Source organism: Ovis aries, chromosome 13 (genome assembly GCF_016772045.2).
Source record: "Ovis aries strain OAR_USU_Benz2616 breed Rambouillet chromosome 13, ARS-UI_Ramb_v3.0, whole genome shotgun sequence".
NCBI lineage: Eukaryota > Metazoa > Chordata > Mammalia > Artiodactyla > Bovidae > Ovis > Ovis aries.
Window position 1 is genome coordinate 67,203,535 of NC_056066.1, and position 23,494 is coordinate 67,227,028.

Here is a 23,494-nt window from a genome sequence, read left to right on the forward strand (position 1 = left end):
TTTTGTGGGAAGGGTGGACAGTGTCACCTGGACCCAGGCCAATCCACCCTGTCTCCCAGGCAGTGCCAACTGGGCTTTTAAATGATCCGTGACCCCAACAGTGTTGCAAGCAGATTCCAGTCACCCGGCCTCCCCTTCCTGGTCCCAGGAACCTGCCCCACTCAGGAGCCGCCCCAGCCCTCAGGCCTCAGCTATTTAAGGGAGCTGGGCCCAGCTGGAGGCTGCGACAGATCCGGCCCAGCCCCCTGGGAATCCAGGATGGTGACTTTGAAGGGCACCCTGCCCTCCCTCTTGCTGGGAACCCTGCTCACATTCACCTCCGGGGCCCTGGGGGCCAATCCTGGCCTTGTTGTCAGGATCACCGACCAGGGCTTGGAGTACGGTAGGGAGCTGCGGCTTTTGGCTGGATTGGCTGACCTGCTTGGCCCCAGGCTGCTCTGGGGACAGCTGGGGACACAGAGGGGACTCTCTCCCTCAGGGTGGTGCAGGCTTCCTGGTCAGGCAGCCCTGGCTTGGGGTCTGGCCTTGTCACCCAGCCTTTGGGACACGTGGGCACGTTGCTTGTCTTAGCCAGGTTCCCACTAGCCAAACGGAGATAAAGATTTGGGGGTGAATGTTTGGTTCGGGAGATGATCCCAGGAAATGCTATAGCAGGATTGTCACGTGAGATAGGGACAGAAGACAGCCAGGGGAGGCATGTCAGTGAGCCAGCTACTGCCCCTGTGATGGGAACAGTTTTGCTGGAAAATTCTTGCTCAAGTTCGAAAACACACACTTAGAACACACTTAGAACTAGAGGTTAGAGTGGTGGTGACCACCCAGAAGGGGCACAGAGAGCCAGCAGGGGTGCTGAGAATGCCCCGTGGTTTGCTTGGGGTGTTGGCTGCATGGATGCATAAACATGTAAGAATTACCTCGCAGTCGGTTCCCTGGTGACTCAGATGGTAAAGAATCTGCCTGCAATGCAGGAGACCCAGGTTTGATCCCTGGGTTGGGAAAATTCCCTGGAGAAGGGCATGGCAACCCACTCTAGTATTCTTGCCTGGAGAATTCCCTGGTGAGCTACAGTCCATGGGGTCACAAAGAGTTAGACAGGACTGAGTGACCAACACTTTTAATAAGACAAGTGCCCTTTAGGTTGTACTTCTACAGATGTTATACTTCAATTTTAAAGAATGAGCAAAAGTAGAACTGTTTTTATTTTTTATTGATGTATAGTTGATTTACAGTAATATGTTAGTTTCAGGAATATAGCAAAATGATTCAGTTCTTTGCAGATTATATTCCATTATCGGTTATTACAAGATATTAAATATAATTCCCTGTGCTATACAGTAAATCCTTGTTGCTTATTTATTTTATATATAGTAGTTCATATCTGCTAATCACATACTCCTAATTTGTCCCATCATCCACATTCCATAATCATGTCTGTTTTCGATGTCTATGAGCTTGTTTCTGTTTTGTATAATAATTCATTTGTAATTTTCATTTAAGATCTAAAACAAAGCCTCAGAAATCATCTTTCCAAGGGGCAAGGGATTGGGGGTATTTATATACTACTCCCCACAATACTTGATGGACAGCTGCTCCTCACATATATGGAGCCTCAATTGCCTTATCTGTTCAAATGGGGTAATAACATTCCCTCAGGAAGAGTTGTTGGGAGCCCAGATTGGCTGCAGCCAGACAGAAGGCAATCAAGGAAGCCTTCTTGGAAGAGGTGAGGCAGAAATGATACTTGAGAGTTAGCCAGGGACAAGGGATAGCATTTTGGGAGAGTACCAGCTCCTGTGTGTGCAGGAGGGAGGGCTGCAAAGTGGTAAGAGGCAGAGTTGGGGAGCTCAGTGGTCATCTGTGTACACACACCCACTCCAAGGGCAGAATCCTGGGTCTCTCATACCTCTGAATAAACAGAAAGTCCTAGTGTGAATACTGTTTATATTGAAACTCTGCTGCTGCTACTGCTGCTAAGTCGCTTCAGTCGTGTCTGACTCTATGCGACCCTATAGACGGCAGCCCACCAGGCTCCACGTCCCTGGGATTCTCCAGGCAAGAACACTGGAGTGGGTTGCCATTTCCTTCTCCAGTGCATGAAAGTGGAAAGTGAAAACTGAAAGTGAAGTCGCTCAGTCGTGTCTGACTCTTAGCGACCCCATGGACTGCAGCCTACCAGGCTCCTCCGTCCATGGGATTTTCCAGGCGAGAGTACTGGAATGGGTGCCATCAGGCAAAATTTGCCTCTTGTTCCTCCTTTCCACTGTGTACGTGTAACCAGTACTCTAGAACTGGACATTTTGGTTTCTTTCCATATTTTTAAACAAGATCCACCCTGCTTTGACCTCCTGGGTGTTTACTGAGTGCTTCGTGTGTGCCAGGCACCATGCAAGAGTGCTTTTTATCCCTTCAGACTCCTTTTGGCTTTGCAAAGATCTCTCTCTCTCTCTTTTTAAACATTTTTCTTTTCTTAGATTTCTTTTTCGGTTTAACAATTTTATTTGTTAACTTATTTATTTAGGCTTTGCTGAGTCTTCACTGTTGTGCGGGCTTTCTCTAGTTCTGGCAAGCGGGGACCACTCTCTGGTTGTGGCGCATGGGCTTCTCACTGTGGTGGCTTCTCTCGTTGTGGACCATAGGCTGTAAAGTGCACGGGCTCAGTAGTTGTTGCACATGGGACCCTCGGCAAGTGGAATCTTCCCAGACTAGGGATTGAACCCATGTCCCCTGCATTGGCAGGAGGACTCTTAACCACTGGACCACCACGGAAGTCCTGCAGCAATCTCTTTTAATTCTCATGCCACCCCAGTGAGGAAAGTACTGCTGTCATTGCTTTGGGACAGACAGAGAATGCCAAGGTTGAGGACTTGCTCAAGGTCACCCAGCTAGAAAGATGCCAGTGCCAGGATCCTAGCCCTAAAATCCTTGCAGTCTCTTCTACATAGGCTAGACACTGTGAAGGACAGGAAAGAGGCCCAGCCACCAAGCACACAGCACTCCTCTCTCGTGGAGCTGCTGACAAAGACAGACCATCCATAAAATGGGCATGAACATAACCGCCCCACCTGGAGTGCAGTGAAGCTCCTGAATTTCTCTCCTGCCACTTGGGGCTCTTGGGTGTGCATGCATGCTCAGTCACTTCAGCCGTGCCCAGCTCTTTGCAACCCCATGGACTGCAGCCCGCCAGGCTCCTCCATCCATGGGGATTCTCCAGGCAAGAATCCTGGAGTGGGTTGCCATGTCCTCCTCCAGGGGATCTTCCCCACCCAGGGATCAAACCTGTGTCTCCTGCCACTCCTGCATTGCAGGCAGATTGTTTACCCACAGAGTTCCCCTCTAGTCCCCTGCTCTAGAGGGGTTCAATAACCTGCAACCATATTAATGCTAAACAGAAAGTTGACCTCTTTCCCCAGGGCAGGTAGGAGCCACTGAAGGGTTTAGAGGGAGGGAGGCAGGCCGATCAGGCTGACTCCCAGCTGTTTTGTGTCCTCAGTGGCCCAAGAGGAGCTGTTGGCTCTGCAGAAAAAGCTGCACAAAGTCACACTGCCCAACTTCGACGGGGACGTCAGGATCAAACATTTCGGCAGTGTGGACTATGGATTCCACAGGTGGGGCTCCGAGGTGGCTGGGCAGGGGCTGTGGGTGGTGTCCAGAGAGGAAGGGAATGAGAGCCCCAGGATGGCCTAAGACCTCTCTGGGGCAGGCAGTGGTGGGACGGTTCCTCGAAGAGTTCAGAGGGAAGTTCTGGAAGGAATTTGGGCCCTTCATTTGTTCATACAACAAATATTAATGAAGAGCCACTAGCTATGTGACCTGAGCCTTTGTTTCCTTATCTGTAAAATGGGGATAACTTTCTGCCTCTTTGGAGTGATAATCCAGGCTCTGGCCTGACACTGGATGTAGTCTGGAAGGGAAGATAGACCTTAAATTTTTTTTTTAAATAAACCTTTAACTTTAGATATAGTAACACAACTCTTGGAGCTGAGGTTGGCACATTTGGAGGAGTCAAGGAAGGCTTCCTGGAGGGGGTGGCATTTCACCTGAGTCTTCAAAGGATATTTAGACCAGAGGAGCTGATGCTTTAAAAACAAAGGCATCAGGCTTCCCAGGAGGCTCAGTGGTAAAGAATCCACCTGCAATGCAAGAGACACGGGCTCAGTCTCTGATCCTGGAAGATCTCACATGCCTCAGAGCAACAAAACCTGTGCGCCATAACTGTTGAGCTGTGCTCTAGAGCCTGGGAGCCGCAACTACTGAGCTCATGCACTGCAACTACTGAAGTCCAAGAGCGCCAGAGACTGTGCTCTGCAACAAGAGAAGCCACTGCAGTGAGAAGCCCTTGCACCACAACTAGAGAGTAACTCACCCTCACCGCAACCAGAGAAAAATTGCATGCAGCAGTGAAGACCCAACCCAGCCAGAAATAAATAAATAAATATTTTTTAAAAGACATCAATCACTTTTTGAAGGCTTGACAACTGAGCCCATGACTCATCACACCCCTCTCTGCTCACCACTGATGGCGTCTTTGAGTCCTTCTTTTATTCAGTCCATCACTAAACATCTATAAAGCACCTACTGTGCACTGGGCAAAGAAAAGGGAACTTGACCGTTCCTTTCCCACTGACAGCCCCGGGATACGTATGGTCTGGGTTTGCTTTCCCAGGCCTTTCGTATCTCTTCTTGAGGCTACCCTCAGCCTTCTCTGAATGAGTTCCCCACCTGGATGTGGAGAGGAAAATGATGATGGGGTGCATCTCTGCACCTTACTTGGGGTCCCAGCCAGGGTTGTGAGATCTGTGGGCTCTGATCCTGACGGTGTGACTCTGGGCAAATGCATCCCTTCCAAGAAGTTCTCTTTCCGTCTGTGTGAAAAGGGAACCTGAACGGTGCTGACCCCGTCTGTGAGACCAACTGACGCAGTGCGTGCAAAGTACTTGGCAAGGCTGCATGGTTAGCTCAGGGCACACAGCAGGTAAGCAGGAGCTGGGTACCAGGTCCCAGGGTGAGAGCAAGACCCCTGCAGAGACTAGACCTGCCTCTGCCTCCACGCTGATGCCTCTTCTGTGGGTCTCTCTCCCCAGCCTGAACATTCAGAGCTGTAAGCTGCTCGGCTCGGCTCTGAAGCTCCTCCCCAACCAGGGCCTGCTTTTCTCTGTCTCCGACTCCTTCATCCAGGTCACAGGCAGCTGGAAGGTGCGCAAGAGGATTCTGTAAGTTGGCTATATTCCCACGCCCTTGGACCCTTGACTTTGGCTTTCATTCCATCTTTCTTGGGTCCAAGGTGTTCCTAGCTTTCCCCACAGCAGACCCCCAAGGCAAGAATTCAAGTGCAAGTACTTTGTCTGGTGAGTGACCTAGGGAAACATCCAAGGTTTGTGCAGAAGTGAGGTGGGGAAGAAAGGAGTCGGCTTGGCAGCTATCGGAGCTCAACCCTCCCGGGGACAACCCTCTTGGGGACATTGTAGGCAGAGCACACGTCTGAGTTACCCCAGTCTCCTGCTTGCCATTGGTCAAGGGTGGGCTGACCTCTCCAGCATTTTGAACTGTTCTCTGACTTCTGAGGTCCTTGGATGGAAGGTGGGTTAGTCTCCTCAGGCCGCCATAATGGAATGTCACAGTCTGGGCCAGGGCGGGGCGGGGGATGGGGGGTGCTGGTCAAACAGCGGGAATTTTTTTTTTCTCACACTTCTGGAGGCTGGGAGTTCAAGATCAAGATGTGGGCAGATTTAGTTTGCTCTGAGGCTTCTCTCCTGGGCTTGCAGATGGCTGCTCTGTTACCACGTCTTCCATCTGTAAGCCATCCCTCTGCGAGCCTGCACCCCTGGTGGTCCTCTGTGTGTCCAGGTCTCCTCTTCTTGGGAGGACAGACTGGACTCTAGGCCACCCTAATGGCCTCATTTTAACTGGATCACTTCTTTAAAGGTTCTATCTCAAATACAGTCAAATTCCCAGAACTAAGTGGCCTTTAACATACAAATTCAGGGGCCACAATTCAGCCCGTAACAGGAGGGCAAATATGGGTGACCTGGGCATACTGACACTGTAGGTCTTTGGCCCCACATCCTTACTGAGTACATGCAAAGTGGCCGGAACAGATGGAGATCTATTGTAAGTGTAAAACACTAGATGTGAAGGCTTAGTACCAAAAGAACATAAGAAATCACATTAATAATGTTTATGTTGATCACATTTTGAAATGATAATCATATACTATTCAAATGATTCTCACTCCTTTAATTGTGCTTTTTTAAAATGTGTACTAGAAAATTTTACATTTACATGTAGTTCACATTATATTTCCGCTGGACAACACTGCTTTAGAAAGATGCTCAGTATGTAGATCAGTATCTTGGGCTTCCTTGGTTGCTCAAATGGTAGTGAATCTGCCTGCAATGTGGGAGATCTGGGTTCGATCCCTCAGTCAGGAAGATCCCCTGGAGAAGGAAATGGCAATCCACTCCAGTATTCTTGCCTGGAGAATCCCATTGGCAGAGGAGCCTGATGGGCTACAGTTCATGGGGTCATGAAAAGTCGGACATGACTGAGCAACTAACACTTTCATATAGGTCATCAATTGTCGTTGTTCAGTAGCTAAGTCCTGTCCAACTCTTTGTGACCCATGGACTGCAGCGTGCCAGGCTCCTCTGTCCTCCACTCTCTCCTGGAGTTTGCTCAGATTCTCGCCCATTGAGTCGGTGATACTATCTAACCATTTCTTTATCTATCAACCCTTTCTCCTTTTGCCTTAAATTTTTGCCAGTGTCAAGGTCTTTTCCAGTGAGTCGGCTCTTCACGTCAGGTGGCCAAAGTATTGGAGCTTCAGCTTCAGCAACAGTCTTTCCAATGAATATTCAGGGTTGATTTCCTTTAGGATGGACTGGTTGGATCTCCTTGCAGTCCAAGGAACTCTCAAGAGTCTTCTCCAACACCACAGTTCAAAAGCATCAGTTCTTTGGTGCTCAGCCTTCTTCATGATCCAACTCACATCCAAACCTGACTACTGAAAAGCCATAGCTTTGACTACATGAACCTTTGCTGGCAGTCATTAATATTTGCATATTAATTCAATTTCCATGACAGGAATCATGCCATACTCTTCAAGATCTCTTCATATGACCATATGAATATCTAGCTCATTCTTTTTTTAAACTTCTTTTAATGTAAAATTTTTACTTAGGTGAAATTCACGTAACATGAAATTAACCATTTTAAAGTACCCAATGGCATCTAGCACATTTACAGTGTTGTGTGACCGCCACTTCTACCTAATCCCACAATATTTCCATCACCCCAAAAGATGCTCCATACCCATTAAGCACTCACTCCCCATTTGCCCCTCACCCAGCCCTGGGCCACCGCCAGTCAGCCTCTGTCTCTATAGATTTGCAGATCTGGGACCTTTCATATACATGCCATCATACAGCACACATATTTTTCTGGCTTTTGTCATGCAGGATAATTTTTTTTAATATTAGTTAATTAATTTGGCTGCACTGGGTCTTAGTTATAGTACACAGTATCTTCAGCCATGTCATGTAGCAAACTCTACTCCCTGACCAGGGATCGAACCCACACCCCCTACTTTAGGAGTGCAGAGTCTGAGCCACTGAACCACCAGGGAAGTCCCTTATGGAGCATACTATCTTTGAGGTTCATCCACACTACAGCGTGTATCGATGCTTTATTCCTTTGTATGAATGAGTAATATTTCACTGTATAACTGGACCATATTGATCTCATTCTTTGTAAAGTCTTCATCATATAGATGCTCACGACTTATTGAACCTGTCCTGACTAGTTGACATTTAAGCTTAATTCCTCATTTCTTGCTATTCCCCATGATGCTTCAGTGAACTTCCCCACACAAATATCTTGACAGGATAAGCCACAGACTAAAGACTTAGAAGTAAAATTACTGAACCAAAGCTATATAGTTATAATCAGGATCAGTTCAGCTCATTTCAGTTGCTCAGTCGTGTCTGACTCTTTGCGACCCGGTGGACTGAAGCACACCAGGCTTCCCTGTCCATCACCAACTCCTGGAACCTGCTCAAACTCATGTCCATCGAGTCGGTGATGCCATCCAACTATTTCATCCTCTGTCGTCCCCTTCTTCTCCTGCCTTCAATCTTTCCCAGCATCAGGGTCTTTTCCAATGAGTCAGTTCTTCCCATTGGGTGGCCAAAGTATTGACATTTCAGCTTCAGCATCAGTCCTTCCAATGAATGTTCAAGGCTGATTTCCTTGAGAATTGACAGGTTTGATCTTGCAGTCCAAGGGACTCTCAAGAGTCTTCTCCAACACCACAGTTCAAAAGTATCAATTCTTTGGCACTCAGCTTTCCTTTAGTCCAACTCTCACATCCATACAGGACTACTGGAAAAATCAAAGCTTTGACTAGATGGACCTCTGTTGGCAAAATAATGTCTCTGCTTTTTAATATGCTGCCTAGGTTGGTCATAGCTTTTCTTTCAAGGAGAAAGTGTCTGTTAATTTCATGGCTGCAGTCACCATCTCCAGTGATTTTGAAGCCCCCCAAAATAAAGTCTCTCACTATTTCCACTGTTTTCCCATCTATTTGCCATGAAGTGATGGGAACGGATGCCATGATCTTAGCTTTCTGAATGTTGAGTTTTAAGCCAACATTTTACTCTCCTCTTTCACTTTCATCAAAAGTCTCTTTAGTTCCTCTTCACTTTCTGCCATAAGGGTGGTGTCTGCATATCTGAGGTTATTGATATTTCTCCCAGCAATCTTGATTCCAGCTGGTGCTTCCTCTAGCCCAGCATTTCTTATATTTCTCTGAATATAAGTTAAATAAGCAGGGTACAATATACAACCTTGGTGTACTCCTTTCCCAGCTTGGAACCAATCTGTTATTCCATGTCCAGTTCTAACTGATGCTTCTTGACGAGCATACAGTTTTATCAGGAGGCAGGTCAGGTGGTCTGGTATTCCCATCTCTTGAAGAACTTTCCAGTTTGTTCTGATCCACACAGTCAAAGACGTTGGCATTACAAATAAAGCAGAATAGATGTTTTTCTGGAACTCTCTTGCTTTTTTTGATGATCCAGTGGATGTTGGCAATTTGATCTCTGGTTCCTCTGCCTTTTCTAAATCCAGATTGAACATCTGGAAGTTCTTGGTACTGTTGAAGAATTTTGCTTGGAAAATTTTGAGCATTACTTTGCTAGCGTGTGAGATGAGTACAATTGTGCAGTAGTTTGAACATTCTTTGGCATTGCCTTTCTTTGGGATTGGAATGAAAACTGACCTTTTCCAGTCCTGTGGCCACTGCTGAGTTTTCCAAATTTGCTGGCATATTGAATGTAGCATTTTCACAGCATCATCTTTTAGGATTTGAAATAGCTCAACCGGAATTCCATCACCTCCACTAGCTTTGTTCATAGTGATACTTCCTAAGGCCCACTTGACTTCACATTCCAGGATGTCTGGCTCTAGGTGAGTGATCAGACCATTGTGGTTATCTGGGTCCTAAAGATCTTTTTTGTATAGTTTTTCTGTATATTCTTGCCACCTCTTCTTAATATCTTCTGCTTCTGTTAGGTCCATACCATTTCTGTCCTTTATTGTGCCCAATTTTGCATGAAATGTTCCCTTAGACATCTCTAGCCTTTCCCATTCTATTGTTTCCCTCTATTTCTTTGCATCGATCACTGAGGAAGGCTTTTGTATCTCTCCTTGCTATTCTTTGGGACTCTGCATTTGGATCGGTATATCTTTCCTTTTTTCCTTTGCCTTTAGCTTCTCTTCTTTTCTCAGCTATTTATAAGGCCTCCTCAGACAACCATTTTGCCGTTTTGCATTTCTTTTCTTGGGGATGGTCTTGATCACTGCCTCCTGTACAATGTCATGAACCTCCTTCCATAGTTCTTCAGGCACTTCGTCTATCAGATCTAATCCCTCGAATCTATTTCTCACTTCCACTGTGTAATTATAAGGGATTTGATTTAGGTCCTACCTGAATGGTTTAGTGGTTTTCCCTACTTTCTTCAATTTAAGTCTGAATTTTGCAATAAGGAGTTGATGATCTGAGCCACAGTCAGCTCCTGGTCTTGTTTTTGCTGACTGTATGGAGCTTCTCCATCTTTGGCTGCAAAGAATATAATCAGTCTGATTTTGGTGTTGACCACTGGTGATGTCCATGTGTAGAGTACATGTTTTTGGAAGAGGGTGTTTGCTATGTCCAGTGTGTTCTCTTGGCAGAACTCTATTAGATTTGCCTTGCTTCATTCTGTACTCCAAGGTCAAATTTGCCTGTTACTCCAGGTATCTCTTGACTTCTACTTTTGCATTCCTGTCCCCTATAATGAAAAGGACATCTTTTTTGGGTGTTAGTTCTAGAAGCTCTTGTAGATCTTCTAGAACCATTCAGCTTCAGCTTCTTCAGCATTACTGGTTGGGGCACAGACTTGGATTACTGTGATATTGAATGATTTGCCTTGGAAATGAACAGAGATCATTCCGTCATTTTTGAAATTGCATCCAAATACTGCATTTCAGACTCTTGTTGACTATGAGGGCTACTCCATTTCTTCTAAGAATAGAGCCCACCAATCTGTGTTCCTGATGTGTTCTCTCAACCAGTGTTTGGTTTCCCTATATCTTCACAAGCACTGGGTATGAAAATCTTCTGAACTTTTTATCTCTCTGATAGATGAAACCTGGCATCGTTGTTATTTTCATTCTTAATCACGTCTCATGTGCTTATTTGCAACTGAACTTTCTGTTAACATCTTGAACCTCTCTTTTTTTCCTCTTTTGTCCTTTCCTTATTACTCTGTATAAGTTGTTCTTTGTGTATTAAGGAAATTAACTCATATATTAGCTCATGTGTTAAGCAAATTAGGTCTTTGGCTAGCTCACGATGCAATTTTTTAAAATTTGCATATGCCATTGTTGTTCTCTAAAGTTTTAATTTTCAGTGCCGGCAAGCTCATAGCTATTTCCTTTATGGCTTCTGAGACTTGGATTTGACCTAGAAAGGCTTTTGCCCATCCCTGACCATAAATAAATGGACCCAAGCTTTCTTCTTGATCTTTTATGGCCTTGTTTATCACAAATCTTTATCTTGTAATAACTATATTTGTAATAATTTCTGTAGTTAACTTCTTACTCTGGTTTCCTTTAGTTGGGAATTGAGATTTATATTTCCCCTCAAATGGTGGCTGACCATAGTCTACGAATCACTTACTACTTCTTCTTTCTTCTCTAGGAGACTAAACGGCTCCTTTGACGTGAAGGTCAAGGGCATCACCATTTCAGTCAATCTTCTCTTGGACAGTGAGCCCTCTGGGAGACCCAAAGTGGCTGTCTCCAGCTGCAGTAGCCACATCCATGATGTGGAGGTGGACATATCAGGAGATTTGGGGTAGGTCACCACGGGGACACTGACCAGCTTGACCCTTGCAGGAGCCAGAGGCCTATCCAACCCAAGGCCCAAAGCCTCTGATAAGCACGACGGTCCAGGGTACCGCATGGGCACATCATATGTGCTTGGAGGTAATTCTTTGGGGGACCTGCTGGGATGAACAGAAGCAGATTTAAGCCCAGAGTACTGGTGAGTGTGCCGGGCTTCCCAGGTGATTCAGTGGTAAAGAATATGCCTGCCAGTGCAGGAGCTGCAGGAGACACAGTTTTAATCCCTGGGTTTGGAAGAAACCCTGGAGGAAAGAAATGGCCACCTATTCGAGTATTCTTGCCTGATAATCCCATAGGCATGGTGGGCTACAGAGGAAGGGACCGCAAAGAATCAGACACGACTGAGCAGGCATTGGTGTGCTATTTCCACCAAAAAATAAAGAGCTTCACCACCATCAGACATGTGCAGTTTGGCTACGGAGAGAACACAAAGGCTTTTGGTCAAATGAGAGCTTGTGAAAAATACACAAACCTTTGAGCCAATCTCTTCAAGTCTCAGTTTCCTTGATTAGAAAAACATGAATTGGGGACTTCCCTGGTGGTCCAGTGCTTTAGACTCTGCGCTTCCACTGCAGGAGGGTCTGTGAGGCACAGCCAAAAACTTTAAAAATAAGAATAAATAAAGATATATTCCCCCAAAAAAGGAAAAGAAAAACATGGATTCTCCAGGTGGTGGTGGTGTGTGTTCTCAGTCACGTCCAACTCTTTGCAACCCCATGGACTGTAGCCCACCAGGTTCCTCTGCCTATAGAATTTTCCAGGCGATAATACTGGAATGGGTTGCCATTACCTACTCCAGGGGATCTTCCTCATTCAGGGATCAAAACTGGGTCTCCTTGCCTCTCACATTAGCAGGCAGATTCTTTACCACTGAGCCACCTGGGAAGTCGCATGGTCTCCAACCCCTCCTCTAAATATACTGAATTTGGGGCTGGGCTGTCAGATACACTGAATCAGGGGGTGTGCTGGGAAATGGGAGTCTGCATGCTCATTCCATTCAGGATTCTGGAACACAGCAGGGGCCAGGATGGGGTGGGGAGCCCTCTCTTGGGAACTGGCCTGACTCTCCCTGCTGCCCCGCTTTCTCCGCATTCAGTGCCACCAAGCTGACCATCCACCGTGCTTCCCTCCCCAGGTGGCTGCTGAATCTCTTCCATAACCAGATTGAGTCCAGGTTCCGAAAGGCCTTGAAAAGCAGGGTAAGCTTGTCCTAGCAGCTGGCATTGCTGAGCCTCTCAAGGGTTGGGTGCAAGTCCTCAGTGACCTCTGCACTTGAACATCCCTAGGGGCTGGCCCAGGCATATTTGGGCTCAAGGCCCAGAGAGGACAAACCAAGGTCATGGAGCTGGTGTGCAGCAAAGCTGAGGGCAAGATGTAGGTGTCTGGACGCCAAGTCTGTTCAGTTAGATAGAAAATGGTCAGATGCTTGGCCAAGGGTCAAACAACGGAATAAAGTCATCTTGGCTTTGCTCACTGCCCACCCCAGCTCTGCAGTCCACAAAAGCCAAAAAGGAAATCAACACTTACGTGCCTGTGGAGACCAAGCAGGAAGCTTTGGGAGTGTGTGGACCATGTAGGAGCTCTGGCTCCTACCTGGGTGAACGCATGAACACCTGCTTTGTATTGCCTTATATAAACAGCCACAGTGTCAGTTTTCCCCATTTAAAAAAATTCTGTGCTACTGCTACTGCTAAGTCACTTCAGTCATGTCCGACTCTGTGCAACCCCATAGACAGAAGCCCACCAGGCTCCCCCGTCCCTGGGATTCTCCAGGCAAGAACACTGGAGTGGGTTGCCATTTCCTTCTCCAATGCATGAAAGTGAAAAGTGAAAGGGAAGTCGCTCAGTCATGTCCGACTCTTCGCGACCCCATGGACTGCAGCCTATCAGCCTCCTCTGTCCATGAGATTTTCCAGGCAAGAGTACTGGAGTGGGGTGCCATTGCCTTCTCCGAAAAAATCCTGTGAAATCTCCAAATTTTGGAATCTCTGGCTAAAATAAAGAGGTTTATGCTAACTTTCAGTTCTCTCATTCACCTACTTCACCCTAAAATCCTGTCTCCGGTGTATCATCTACCTGGAGCTGCATTTGTAGTGATGACTGCTTGGGAAAAGAGAAAGTTAAGAAGAGGAAAGGGGCAACACAGGCGCACACCTCTCTTGATCCAAGTCTGCTTTGGCTTTGAGTGCCCCCTGGTAGTTGAAGTGAAAATAGCATGCAAACCCCAAGGATTGGACATGGCAAGCAGTTCTGTTCCTTTTCTTGTTCTGGGGTCCCAGGGTCTAGACGAGCTTGGGAAACATGCCAGTCCTCTTCTCGTGCACCCCGCTGCCGTGTTTCCATGCCTTTCTAGTGGGACTTAGTATTCTTCAGTGGTGTGGATTTATGCTCCCCTGCTGATGTGGAGACAAGAATAATTAATAACAATATTATACAACAATAGTGCTGTGAACCCAGGTCTCCTGCATAGCAGGCAGATTCTTTACCATCTGAGCTATGGCTTGCCCCGAAAATGTCACCTCCTCATAGGAGCCATCAGTGACCCTCTGACTAGGCCAGGACCACATGCATCTCTAGGACACCTCCCCCCCATAAGTCCCTCTCCTCCACTGTATCTGTGGAGGATAGGTGATAGCTAGTTAATTTTAAAAAAAAAAAGCTGTTTAAAGTGAGGACTCCAACTTCCCTGTAGTCCAGTGGTTAAGAGTTGGCCTGCTGATGCAGGGGACATGGATTCAATCCCTGGTCTGGGACGATACCACGTGCTGCAGAGCAGCTAAGCCCATGGGCCACTACTATTGAGCCTGTGCTCTGGAGCCTGGGAGCCACGACTACTGAGCGCACGTACCCTAGAGCCTGTGCTCCACAACAGGAGATGCCAACACCATGAGCAGCCTGTGCACTGCAACAAAGAGTAACCCCGGCTCTCTGCAACTAGAGGAAGCCGTGTGCAGCAGTGAAGACCCAGCACAGCCAAAAGTAAAAACAAATAGATAAATGGAAAAAAAATAAGGCGAGGACTCACTCACACAGCCTTGAAAAAAGAAAATATTTACATATGAATCCAAATATTTTAAGATACAGTAAACGTACATTCCTTTGACCTAAGACGCAGGACCATTCTTTGTAAACAGTCTCTTGACTGGCCTAGCACTGTCTTTCTAACATTTAACATCCATCTGCTACAGGTTCCAGCTCAGATTTCTTTAACCACACTGAGAATCTAGAGATGTTTGCAAAGCGATCTCCATGCAGAATCCTTCCATATTTTTATAATTGTTTTCCTGGTAAGCTTTTCTGGTCCACAGCAGTTTACTGGCATTTTCTTTAAGCAACTCAGCTTTCCAAAGCACTTACCGTTGGTTTTTCTGACAAATAACTCTTTTCTCAGTCATTATTTCATGGGTTTACATAAAAAATAATTTTTAATATTTATTTATTTATTTGGCTACAACGGGCCTTGGTTTCAGCAGGTGGGATCTTTCGTAGTGGTGCACAGATTCTCTAGTTGTGGCACATGGGCCCAGTAGTTGTGGTGAGCAGACTTAGTTGCTCCACAGCATCTCAGTTCCTCAACCAGGGATCGAACCCACATCCCCTGCATTGCAAGATGGACTCTTAATCACTGGATTACCAGGGAAGTCCCTACATAAGAAATAATTTGAGTGATCGCAATAGCAAGGAAAGCAAACAGGTTTGCGAACATGCACTTCCATTTCTTGAGAAGCACACAGTTTACCTGGGGCAACAAATTCTGAGTGCTTACTATGCATGGTAGCCTATTGGATGGGAGGACTGAGTCTTCCACAAGCAGCTGGGGAAACAAGTGTTGCAGGGAAAAGCCAATTCTAACTCTATGTTGGAACTCTTTCTTTGACTTGCTTTTCCTTGCTTTTGTTATTGTATGTAATGGCCTGCCTCCGAGAATCCTGCCCCTCTGCCTGACTGTTAAATTAAAGTGCCTTTGTTCAGACCCTTGGTCCACTTGTAGATGGCATGAAGGAAGAAATTAACACATCCCCTTTCCAAGGCTTGCCATTCTAGGAGATATTTGTAAGATCAGTGGCCTTTTTACTTTGTTTCCACATCTCCTCCATCTCTGATCTATAAAAGAACCCCACATCCAGACCCTGAGAAGATGGTTATTTTGAAGCATTAGTCTGCCATCCTCTTGGTCAGCTGGCTCTCCGAATAACATTTCCTTGTCTTACTACCTGTCTCCAGTCCACTGGCCTGTTGTTCAGCGTTCAGCAAGCAGAACGAGCTTGGATTCGATAACACAAGGACTATTGATCCATCCAGCTAATCTGTTAAGAAGTATCTGCATCTACTTATTTGTGTGGCTATTGCTACCTACTATCTAATTCTGCTGTCCAATTCCAGACCCTGAGAGACTAGGGCTTCCCAAAGGAATAGGCCTTTCATGACGGAGTTTCAGGCAGTGCCTCCAGCCATGTTGCCCCATCCGGCTGCATAGGCAAGTACCTAGCTCCGATTTCCAGTCCTGTGATGGACTTTAACAGGCCCAAGTGGACCCTATTGGGGGTCCACATGGGGGCAGACATGTTTCTGATCATTTCTATTTTCTTGGTACCTGGCATATCATAAGCACTTATAAATTTTTGTAGAATCAATGACCAGCTAGCAAAGATGTGCAATGGGACTGAAGCAGTTAGCACAGGGCCAGACAAAAGCCAGCAAACTCACTCGGGCTTTCTTTTCCCATATTTTTCAGATTTGCGAAATTATTCAGGACTCGGTGACCTCTGAGCTACAGCCTTATCTTCAAACTCTGCCAGGTAGGGCACTCCACCCATCCTTGATTCTCATTCATTTTTATAAGTGCATACATTAATATGTACCTTATGAAAACTTACATGGAGCAGCAGTATTAAAAGTAAAAATTAAAAGTCCCCTTTCCTCCCCAAATTTTCTTCTTTTTTAAAAAATATTTATTTATTTATTTGGCTACACCAGGTCTTAATTGCAGCATGTGGGATCTTCAGTCTTCACTGCAGCATACAAGATTTTTTTAGTTGGAGCATGTGGGATCTAGTTCCCTGACCAGGGCTTGAACAGGTGCCCTCTGCATTATGAGTGCAGAGTCTTAGCCACTGGACCACCAGGGAAGTCCCCCCAGATTTTCTTCTAAGAGATAAACTGTTTTGAGTGTGTACTCTCAGATATTTCCTTTGCATGTACAAATATAAATATACACATCCATAAGCGTATGAATATACATTCACATGGGCTTCCCTAGTGGCTCATCAGTGAAAGAATCCACCTGCAATGCAGGAGTTCAATCCCTGGTCTGGGAGGACCCCCTGGAGAAATAAACGGCAACTCCAGTATTCTTGCCTGGGAAATTCCCTGGACAGAGGCGCCTGGCGGGCTACAGTCCATGGGGTCACACAGAGTTGGACACACTTAGCAGCTAAACCACCACCACCACCATACATTCACATATGTATTACTTTTGTTCATGAATATATGTGAATATGCATAATTATAAATATATACATTAGTCTGTAATAGTAGAGACATTGTTTTTTTTTGTAACCTGTATACCTTGAAGATCTTTTTTCATCAGCACATATAGACTTATCTCGTTTTTAAAAACGTTTTTGTGGAAGTCAAAACAGAAAAAAGTGCTCAAACTGTAAGTGGAGTTTTTAAAATTTTTTCACAAACTGAGCACACACACTTATCAGCTTCCAGATCAATATACAGAACATGACTGGCCTTTCAGAGTCCACTCATGTCTCCTTCTGGCACCACCCACCCCTCCAGGGTGACCATTCTCCCTACTTCTTCCAGCAAAGATCAGCTTTGCACTTTGTACATGAATGGACCTATTCAGTAATCACAGTCTTTTATCAAAAGCAGAAGGCTTTCTCTGTTCAACTTTAAAATATGAGGTCACTCCATGGACCTCCCTGGTGGTCCAGTGATTAAGACTTCACCTTCCAGTGCCGGGGATGTGAGTTCAATCCCTGGTTGGGGAGTTAAGATCCCACATGACTTGCAGCCAAAAAACCAAAACATAAAACCAAAGTAATATTGTAACAAATTCAATAAAGACTTTAAAAATGGTTCACATAAAGAAAATCTTGAAAAAATAATAAAATATGAGGTTAGTCCATATTGTTCCATATTGTGAGGTCATTCACTCTCCTGCTGCGTCATCCACTGTGTCCATGTCTTTCCTTTTTTTTTTTTTTTTTAATTTGGAGGATAATTGCTTTACAATGTTGTGTTGGTTTCTGCTGTATAACAATGAGAATCAGCCATAACGTCTTTCCATTTGTTTATCTATAGACCTGTTGAAGGCCATTTGGGTAGTTTCAGTTCTAAATCATTGTGGGTAGTGCTGCTTTGAATATTCTAACTCATATGGACATGCATCTTGGGATATACACGCAGGAGAGAAATTACAGGTTCCTGTGATGTGCCTAGGTTCAGCCCTACCAGATTCTGCCAAACAGTTTTCCAAAATGGTTATATAGACATTTTTTTGGTGGGGGGGCCATGCCACTCAGCTTGCAGGATCTTAGTTCCCCAATCAGTGACCAAACTTGCGCCCCCTGCAGTGGAAGCGTGGAGTAACCACTAACCACTGGACTTCCAAGGAAGTCCCTAGACTTTATTTTAATAACTGCACAGTATTCTGTCTTACGGATGTGTCTCCATTTATTTAATGAGCCCCCAGCTGCTGGACAGGTAGGTTTGCTGTCATCCTTTCCTATTGCCAACAACGGGGCAGAGAGCATCTGATACTACCTCTTTGCCTGCACATAAGCGTACCTGTAGAACAGTTCTCTACAAACAGAGGCCCCAGAGCTAGGCTACACAGGTAACGTTGGTGGGGACACGCCCTGGACAATTGGAGGTGTTCCCTGATGCCTTGGCCCCCAGGCCTCCACACTCACTGCTAACCTTCCCTTCAGCAGAGACCCACATGTGCACAGAGTTCCCAGTGCGTGGGACAGAGAGCTCCTGCCCCCACCAAAGCCTTGGAGGGGAGTCTCTGGGTCCTCTGAATATGGCCCCGCCTTCCTGGTTATTTGGTTGATATTGGTAGGTGGCTGGTTTCCTTGAAGATCAAGGTCTTGATTATAAAGTTGAAGAGCAATATCTTTGGTTGTAGAATTTTCCCTATCGTATGTCTTCCTTGGTGTGAAGTTCTGGGTATGGAGGGGTTGCCAGACCTGAGCTCCTCCTGTGCTCAGGCTGTGTGTGTGTGTGTGTGTGTGTGTGTGTGTGTGTGTGTGTGTGTGTGTGTGTGTGTGTAAGATTCTGGAAACTGCTCAGGCTCTGGGATAAGCACACCAGTCCCCTTGTGACTAAATCATCAGTGGAACAGAAGAAACCACGTCGTCTCTTTCTTGGTGAAGGAGCCCTTTGCCCCAGCACTGGGCTGGGTGGAGGGTCTTAAGGTGGAGGGGCAGGGGGCTCTGGAGACCTCTCCAGAGGGAGTGTGGTTCAGCCAGAGTCCTCATCCCTTCTGCATTACCCGCCTCCTAATTCTGTCCCTCCCCTGGTTCACAGTCACAACAAAGATTGATCATCTCGCTGGCCTTGATTACAGCTTAATGGGGGCCCCTCAAGCAACAGACCAAACGCTGGACGTGATGTTCAAGGTAAGGGTCCTGGGTCAGGGGCTTGAGTGGGTCCAGCCCTGGCATGGCATTCCCTCAGCTCAGCCCTTTCTTGGGGCCTCCTGTTCCCCAGTTTCAGATCCGTCCCTGGGTCCCCATGGTTCCCACATGTCAAGGGCAGGGCAGTATGGAGTTGTGGGGAGTATTTCCCAGAGACAGGCTCCTCCCATGGTGTCTTACATCACTTAAGCCTTGAAACTTCCTTCCTCCCTGGCCCTGCGCTCCACTCCTTCACCTATCCCACCATGCAGGTGACATTAACCAGAGCAGGCCCTCGATGGCATTGAAGAGCTGGCCAAGAGGTCCTATAGGTTAAAGCATCAAAGCTTCTGGTAAGCATTTCATTAGGGGATCCTGGACATACACTTTGACCCAAAGGGTCAAAATTTGACCCAAATTTTTTTTATTGGAGTATAGTTGATTTGAGCATCCCAGGTAACTCTAGTAATAAAGAATCCACCTGCCAGTGCAGGAGACTTGGGTTCAATCCCTGAGTCGGGAAGAGCCCCTGGAGGAGGAAAATGGTAATGCACTCCAGTATTCTTACCTGAAAAATTCCATGGACAAGAGGAGCCTGACAGGCCCCAGTCCATGCAATCACAAAGAGTCAGACACGACCGAGTGACTGAGCACACACACATAGACGATTAACAATGCTGTGTTAGTTTCAGGTCTCAGCAAGGTGAATCAGTTATAGATACACATACATCCACTGTTTCTTTAAAGATTCTGTTCCCATATAGATCATTACAGAGTACTGCGTAGCGTTCCCTGTGCTAGATGGCAGGTTCCCATTCGTTATATGTTTATTTTATATATATATATCTATTATATATATATACACATATAGTGTATATGTATCAGTCCCAGTTTCCCAACTTTTCCCTTCCCTTCCCTTATCCCCTGCTGCTGCTGCTGCTGCTAAGTTGCTTCAGTCGTGTCCGACTCTGCGACCCCATGGACTGCAGCCCACCAGACTCCTCCATCCATGGGATTTTCCAGGCAAGAGTACTGGAGTGGGGTGCCATTGCCTTCTCCGACCTTATCCCATAGTAACCATAAGTGTGTTTCCTACATCTGTGACTCTACTTCCATTTTTCAAACAAGCTCATTTTCATCTTTTTTTTTTAAGATTCCAAGGAAAACATCTTTAATGGTGGAATTTCAGGCAGCATCTCTAGCCCATATCCCCTCATCAGACTCTATAGGCTCCTAGCTCAGGTGTTTAGCCCAGGGATAGACATAGAAAAGTTCAAATGGATTCTATCTCTCTCTCTAGGGTGAAATTTTTAGCCGAGATGACCGCTCCCCAGTTGCTTTCCTTGCTCCTGTCATGAACCTTCCTGAGGAACACAGCCGAATGGTCTACTTTGCCATCTCAAATTATGCCTTCAACACCGCCAGCCTAGTTTATCATAAAGCGGGATTCCTGAACTTTACTATCACGGATGACATGGTGAGAATCATAGCAGAATAGCTCTCACAAATGACTTCATCACTTGGTCTTCCTTCCTCTTCCCTTCCCACCCATGTACATCAGTGAAACAGTAAACTATAACTAGAAAAAAGATCAAGAGCAGGAAAAATATGTTAGCACAATTTCACTTCTCACTTTGGCGGCCAGGAAGCTCAAAGTTCTTTCTCCATTATAACAATTGTGGAAGATTTTCTGGCTTGCTTGTCCGTGTTTTACTTTTCCTTCCTGTCTAGATCCATTATCTGTGTGTGTGTGTGTGTGTGTGTGTGTGTGTGTGTGTGTGTGTGCTGGGTCTTCCTTGAGGCGCACAAGAGCTTCTCTAGTTGCGGAGCATGGGCCCTAGGTCACATGAGCTCAGTATTTGCAGCATTCAGGCTTACTTTTCCCATGGCATGTGGGATCTTAGTTCCCCGACCAGGAATTGAACCTGTGTCCCCTGCATTGGAAAGCAGGTTTTTAGCCACTGGACCACCAGGAGGTCCCTAAATCTGTGGTCCTCATGCATATTTTCTTCCATCCTGATGGTTTGTAGAGGTTTAAAGATTTTAGTGAATGAGGCAGGATAATAGATAAATTCATGAACTGATAAACCCATAAGGTTTCATAGAATAGAAAATAAAGACCACGTTAAAAGTAAGGCACAATTATGAAGACACAGGACCCATAAATTGATTTTTTTAAAAATTACAGATCTGTGTGGGTGCTTCCCATAGCCAAAATGGAAAGAGTACAGGATTTAGGGATTCACAGTGAAAAGGAGAGAAAATGTCGCCCTAGCATTTACCTCTAAAATAACTGTCTCCAATGTGGCTTTGTATAAAGGTTACTACATTTTATAGTGGATCACTTCATGAAAATTTCTTTCAGTTTCTTTCATATTTCTGGGTTTTAGGTAGCTGTTTCTTGTAGCTCTTTGTAAAAGCTGAAGCCTCGTGTACCATGTCAGGATGGTGGAGGAAACACAATGCAATCCAAATTGGATGGTCCAGCCAATCCTGGTAATAAATTGGAGACCAGAAGTGATGCATGGAGTGATATTTGTCCTTTATTTCTCATCCACGCCAGGGTCATTTACTTCTGTTGTCATATTTGGGTCACCCTTCCCACCTGTGGTACAGAACTTTCCTTCAGTGGAAGGGATCATAGTAGCTGTGTTTTATTGAACGCCCACTAAGTGCTAGGCCTTGGACTAGATGCCTTATACTCACCATTTCATTTAGCCCTCACAATAACCCAGTAAGTGGGAACCATAATGATCTCTGGGCCCTCCAGGTGGCACTAGTGGTAAAGAACCCAGCTGCCAATGCAGGAGACATAAGAGACACGGGTTCAATCCCTGGGTCAGGAAGATCCCCTGGAGGAGGGCCCAGCAACCCACTCCAGTATTCTTGCCTGGAGAATCCCATGAACAGAGGAGCCTGGTGGGCTACAGTCCATGGGGTCGCAAAAAGTTGGACACAAATGAAGCAACTTAACACACGCATACACACACACACATACATGCACATATATAATTATCTCCATTTTATAGGTGAGGAAGTTGAGGCTCAAAGAGGGAAAGGGGCTCAGCTGGGATTACATAGTAACAAAGCCTAGAGTCAAACCTAGGTCTGTGAGACTGCAAATCTCATGCTTGTGTATCCTCTGATTGAGTCCTGCATGTCACTTACACCCCAAGGAGAGCGGCCAGGACCCCAGGGATTCATGTGCTCATGGTGAATGCAGAACAAGCATCTCGTTGTTGCCATGGTAACCGCAAGCAGTCAAGAAGCTATGTTATTAAATACCCTCCCACTTCCCCATCTATCTGCAGACCTTCAGCTCTGGCCAGAGCACTTAAAACTTCTTTGTGTCCTTTCATTGCAGATTCCGCCTGATTCTAACATTCGACTGAACACCAAGTCCTTCCGCGCCTTCGTTCCCAGGGTAAGGTTTCCCTTAGCCCTCAGGGTGCAGGTTGAGCCCCCAAAGCCTTCAGGGGTATTCTTTAAAACCTCCACCCTCCTCTCAGCTTGATCAACAGCCAGAAGGCCCACAGTGGGGTCCCCAATGAAGGCTGGGGTGCTACAGGTTTCCCTTCAAAGTCAAAATGACAGAGGCCCAAACCCTGTGTCTCCTGGGACCACAGGCCACCCAGTCTCTTACTGATGCTCTCTGATAATTCCAAGGAATACTGACAAGACCCACAAAATGTGCCCCAATTAAGGACACCAAGCAATTACAGAGGGTGTAGTAGGGGTCAGGCCCTGTTCTTGGTGCATTACAAAAATTATCTTTTGAATGGATAATTTTTCATGGTTCAAGATTCAAAAGACCTAAAAGATTATAGAGTGAAAATTCCCATCCACTCCTGTCCCCTAAACATCCAGTTCACACTCCAAGTCTGTCAATATTATCAAATTGCACACACCCTTCTGGGGAGATTCTGTGTATATACGAATAAATGTTATTTGTCTTTCCTCTGTTTTTTTTAATGCAAATTGAGGTATATTTTACACACCAGTTTTCACCTTACTTTTCCCCCTACTGTACCAGGAGATGATTCTGTATAGGTAAATAAAAACTTCCTCACTCTTATTTTCCTGGGAATCCAATCTGCCATTGTATTATGGATTGACCATAGTTTGAGTATCCCGTCTCCCATGGAAGGACATGTACGTTTTTTCTTTGCTACATGAGTGACACAGTGAATAACCCTGTAGCGCTGTCCTTGCTGGACTAAGCTCTTTATGTGCAACATCTTATTTAATCTCATAGAAATCTACCTGTCTTCTCCTCCACCTTCGGAGTCCCGTCAAGACGCAGCTCAGATAGGCAGTAGTGTTTAAAGTTCCTTTCCGAAGGCTTGATGAAGGCTGAGAGGAATTATAATGGTGGGGAAATTGTTAAACTTCAAATACTGCAGTACCTGGGTCAC

At 45.8% G+C, this 23,494-nt stretch overlaps 1 protein-coding gene across 4 annotated transcripts in view; it reads left to right on the forward strand.

Annotated features, from left to right (window-relative positions):
- Positions 1–223: 223 nt before the first annotated feature.
- The window catches only part of LBP (lipopolysaccharide binding protein), a 37,162-nt gene continuing 13,891 nt past the window's right edge, over positions 224–23,494 (forward strand). For 2 of the 4 annotated variants that reach the window (XM_060397796.1, XM_004014566.5), the window contains exons 1-9: positions 224–382; positions 3,491–3,605; positions 5,082–5,210; positions 11,237–11,392; positions 12,578–12,641; positions 16,178–16,241; positions 18,991–19,082; positions 20,380–20,556; positions 22,444–22,503. In XM_060397796.1, coding sequence (XP_060253779.1) covers positions 259–382; positions 3,491–3,605; positions 5,082–5,210; positions 11,237–11,392; positions 12,578–12,641; positions 16,178–16,241; positions 18,991–19,082; positions 20,380–20,556; positions 22,444–22,503 — 981 coding nt within the window. In that variant the 5' untranslated portion in view covers positions 224–258. The remainder of the gene's footprint in view (positions 383–3,490; positions 3,606–5,081; positions 5,211–11,236; positions 11,393–12,577; positions 12,642–16,177; positions 16,242–18,990; positions 19,083–20,379; positions 20,557–22,443; positions 22,504–23,494) is intronic. The other 2 variants (XM_060397797.1, XM_042230122.1) reach the window with 1 other exon arrangement.